The sequence below is a fragment of the Vicia villosa genome, linkage group LG3 (genome assembly GCF_029867415.1).
Source record: "Vicia villosa cultivar HV-30 ecotype Madison, WI linkage group LG3, Vvil1.0, whole genome shotgun sequence".
Lineage (NCBI taxonomy): Eukaryota > Viridiplantae > Streptophyta > Magnoliopsida > Fabales > Fabaceae > Vicia > Vicia villosa.
In genome coordinates this window covers 56178780-56183663 of record NC_081182.1, presented here as the reverse complement: position 1 = coordinate 56183663, position 4884 = coordinate 56178780, and the positions used below count along the sequence as shown (strand labels likewise).

At 33.6% G+C, this 4884-nt stretch overlaps 1 protein-coding gene across 1 annotated transcript; it reads left to right on the top strand.

Annotated features, from left to right (window-relative positions):
• Positions 1-317: 317 nt before the first annotated feature.
• On the top strand, positions 318-3425 carry LOC131655810 (protein Iojap-related, mitochondrial). Its single transcript, XM_058925616.1, has 4 exons — positions 318-775; positions 889-976; positions 2141-2238; positions 3179-3425. The coding sequence occupies exons 1-4, from the start codon at positions 476-478 to the stop codon at positions 3248-3250; spliced, it is 558 nt and encodes a 185-aa protein (XP_058781599.1). The 5' UTR covers positions 318-475; the 3' UTR covers positions 3251-3425.
• The last annotated feature ends 1459 nt before the right edge of the window (positions 3426-4884 follow it).

Genomic DNA, 4884 nt, shown 5'->3' with positions numbered 1-4884 from the left:
TTCATCAGCCAATCCTCATCAAAAGTTTTCCCTAAAGATCTATAATGACTTAGATTTGACAAGTGATCTTGATAATATAATATCAACATTAAGATCATGTGTTTACTTTAGTCCTAACTTGATTTCTTGAAGTTCAAAGAAACAATCACTTGTGGCACAATTAAAGAGTATCGAGCTTTGACAGTCACAACAAATAATAATAACTTCATACATTATATACACACACTATTCAACCTCATACTTTGAAAGTTGATTTTTTACAATTAGAATTAATTTATGATAGATAAATATTGTGAATATAACATAGACAACTTTTGGAGAAAATAAAACCCCAGCCCTCAGCAGACAAAAAAAAAAACTCGGCCCTCATTTCTTTCTACCACCGTTCAACCGTTCAACACCGCCCTTTACCACCGTCAAAATCAACCGCAACCTAACAGAAACAAGTAGAAGTTACAGTTTGTTGCACACTGCAATGTGGTCAGTTCTACGAGCTCGGGTCTGTTCCTCGCGTTACGCATCAAATCCACAGCCCCTTCTTCAACCATGGAAGCTAGGTTTTTCCTCTCTATCCACTACCGTTGAAATTGACAGTGGTGTTAGTAAACGCTTCCTAGATCTGCAAGAGATCGAGAAGATTCTGACGGACGTTCAAGCCGACAACGTGAAGATAATTCCAGTTCCCAAACACAGCGAGTGGGCGGATTTCATGGTTCTCGCCACTGGTAAATCGCCATGGCACGTCAGGAATATCGCTCAAGCCCTAATTTATAAGGCAGGTTCATTGTTCGAAATTTTCTAATTGAAATTAAGAGAAAGAAACTGAATACATGTTTTGTTGATTTTACTATTATTTAGTTTTGTATGTTAATGTTTTTGTGTTACCAGGCTAAGCAGAAGCAGATAGGTGCTCAGCAAATGATGCTGCCTAGTGTGCAAGGGCAAGAGGATGGAAAATGGATTGTTATTGACTCTGGTATATGCTGTTTTTTTTTTTTTGTTTTATGATCTTTGTTTTGTATCTATTCATTTTGTTGAGTTTGAAAAACCCATTAAATTTAGAAGAAACCTATAGAAGCAGAACTATTGTAATTATAATGGTCTGTAATGTGTATATCATCATTCATTAGCTTCTTAGCTGAGGGAGAGATGTTCACTCGGGTTATCAACCATAAACCGGTGTGGAGATACTTATGCAACTTAGGGGTTTAGAGGATGGGGCTTTTATGTATCCTAACTAATTCTTAAGCTGTTAGTTTGTAGTGCTTATGTATATGGGTGGCTACATATAAATCAGGTTACTGACTTTGTGACCGAGTGTAACCATGTGTGTATAAGACATACCAATATGATGTTCATTTCATTATTAAGATTGTTAAAAGAGAGCCTTGTAATAAAAGAGTAAACAAAAACTTAAATCCCAAACAACGAACACGATCTTTGTTCACGGCCTCACGCAGTTCAGCCAAGTGTGTCTACGTCTGCGACTTGTAGTTCCATTTTGTTATTTGAATGAATTAAGGTTTTAGTGTTACAAGCTATGCATATAATACTACGTTCATATTACAATAATACCACTGAACCGTACCCTGCCCCCCTTTTGTGGCTCAACAAATATACTGGTTTTACTATTAGGATCATGTCAGATTCTGCTTTCTGTATCCTCTGATTTTCTCCCCGTATTCGTTGTTAGTCCATGGAATTAGTGGCTACTCTCGGCCTTAATCTAAACAAAAGCCATGCACTTATTCTCGGTTGCATATTGTGTGCATGGCCCTGTTATTGAATAGTAATTAACTGAAGTGTTTGGATTCTACAGCTACTTTGTCATTGTTGCGCTTGATCCTTTGTATTCATTGTTGTAATGCTGCAATATATCAATCCTATCATGTGCCCCTTAGAATCTCACTCCTTTCATTTCTTAGAACATCTTGTGGCTTGACAAGAAATCAAGAAAAATGACCTCTATATCATTTGATTTTGGGTATTAAAAGTTTTTTCCTTGTCATAATTGGCTACGGAGTGAAGAGTAAACTTTCAAACGATCTCTGGTCGAAGATAATCTATGATATTCTGTGTTAGTGACTGTTTCTGTTTTTTGCATTAAAATTGAAATTACTGATTCATTTCATTTGTTCAGGTAAAGTGATAGTTCACGCACTTGATGAAAATGCTAGAGCTTACTACAATTTGGAGGGTCTTTGGACCCGTGGGACATTGCAAAATGAACCTGTTGAGGTAAATATGTGCCTAACTTAGTGTTCCAAAAAAATTAGGTTTTGTTCTCATTTATAGGTTTAATATAAATTCATGATATCTGAAGCTCGCATAATCATTTTGGAAGCAACTAATTTAAATTTGCATTAGTTGGCCTGTTCTTTTGAAAACTGTTGTTAGAAGAGTCACTTTGCACTGTTATTAATCATGTAGTGTAGTTTGTAAAATGCTACATCAGTTGCACCTTTTTGGATATTATTAAAAGGCTACTTTATGTAAATTTTTACCAACAAAATGTCTTGGCTGCTAAGTTGGTTGACCCAATTTTGAAAATCATATGTAAGACTTCCCAATTTACAACTTTTACGTCTCTAGTCCCAAGTGACTTTTCACTCCATTCATTAGTTAAGATTTATATTTGATATCGCATCTCATGTCTCCCAATGATTGGATTGGAATTAGAAAATGGTGCTTCCTACCAGGCAATCCTTCAGGCCTTGTCGGTAGGGTCTTCTTCCTGTCGTGTACCAGTTGTGAAGAGTGGCTCAAAACAGTAAGAGAGCAACTACCAACCAGTGTTATCAAATAGCGGCCATGGCAGCGCTATGGCAGATATACGTGGTGGTTTTTGGGCTTGCCGCAGCGATAAATATCACCCGGTATTACAGGATTTTCTCTCTCCGCCATAGACTGCCATTTGCCATCGACAACACTGCTACCAACTGGGAATTATGTTTGGAGGAGGGCTTAAGCACGCATTTGTTTGCTTAAGCTTCTCGGCCTGACATTTTGAGTCATTTTTATCTGACTAGCCTTATGAATAATTTGTCTTTCGGTCAATAAGGCTTAAGGAATCACAAACATAATGATAATTCTTTATTATTGTTGTTATTGTACCATCTTTAGGCAAATTTTGTGGCATGACTGATTTGAATGATCTCCTATTTTCTTTGATTTTTAGGATTTACAAAAAGTTTTGGTGAAGGTCCGACGGAAAAACAATTCCAAGAAACCTGCTCAAAAGAATGTGTAATTGGTATTTAGATGTAAGAGGGCTGCAAACAATAACCTTTAACTATAGTTTCTCCCTGGGCATCAGATTTAAACAATAAGTAATTTGTAAAATATAAATTCCGTTTAATTGTATACAATTTTGCCCGCTTGGCCTGATTGCTGCAATGATAAATTTAAGAGGATTTAAAGCTGAAGTTTTCAAGTTATCCTACTTTCTTGTTTTCAGATATGATTTTCATTAAAAGTTGGAGCATGGCCCCATTTACATTTTACTCATTTTTCTTGAACCATTAACAGGAACATTTTTCTTTTTAAAAATCGCCTCGTATTTGTTCAATCAAGTTACTATTTCCTTGATGTTAATCAAATAAAAGTAGTGAGTGTGTCTTACTTTATTAATGAGTGTAGAAAAGTGTTTCTAATGTGTTTCAAGTTTAATTAATGTCACAATACAATAAATAGTTAGTTTATATTAAACAAAATTTAGATATAACAAGCTTGGCTTAAATTATCACAAACTATAATTTAAATAAAAGTATCTATGCATAAATATTGTTATTTATAACCTATTATTTACTACATTTCTGTTGGTGAATAAATTGCAACCATTTCAAACTTGCAAGTTGAATGAACTATTCGGTTATAAAATTTTTGTTTACACATCTATGTGTTGATATCCAAAGAGTGTATGTGTGGTTATAAAATCACTATCCAATTTCTCTTTAATAAATGTCTGTAAATCTTAATTTGTTTTGTTTTCTTATGTTGAACATCATTATGTGTAATACTAATGATCAATTTATTATCTCAAAACAACTCCATACGACCATAATAGTGTATCTTCACATTTTCTAACACTTCTTTCATCCACAAGTTCACACATTTCTTATGCAATAACTCAAAATTATGCATCAATACTTGATTAAGCTACTACATTTTGCTTCTTGCTCTTCAATTTCTCTTCAAAGATCTTCGACAATTTACTGAACCTGAACCTGCCTGTATGCCTTTATAGTTATACTATCTCATCTCTTAAATAGGAATCCTTTCTCTTAAGTGACATTGATATATTGCATAACTCAACTTACAACTAAAGAATATTTTTCCATTAGGTTATGTTTGAATTGACTCACTATACTAGTCACATAAAATTCACCCTAGTGCTAGTGTGTGTAATAAGTAATAACAACTATCTAAAATTTGTGAATTATCAATAGAGGAATCATTTTCACCATTTATCTTTAAGTTTATGCTCAAGCGTTGAAAATTTGTATATGGAGCAGACTAAGATTACTTTTTTCTCAAATATATAAAATTGGTGTTGAATATGTTAATTCTTGTAGAACGTGTTATACAAGTGACTTTAAATACAAGAAGGAAAGAATTATGATGAAAATATATTTTCCAAAAATTTAAACAAATTAAATCGATTTGTAAGTTAATTAGAAAAAAAGAGTAGAAGAAGAGAATAATACAAAGATATAGGAAAATAAAATTAAAAAAATGATGGAAAAAGAAGGAACACACTAGAATTGAATTGATTCTGTCTAAAACCATGACACCTACTTAAGTCCCCACTTAGTGCTTTTTAAGATTTTCACTACCACATAGTTTATAGTTTTTAACACATGATCAACATTGAACTTTATCACA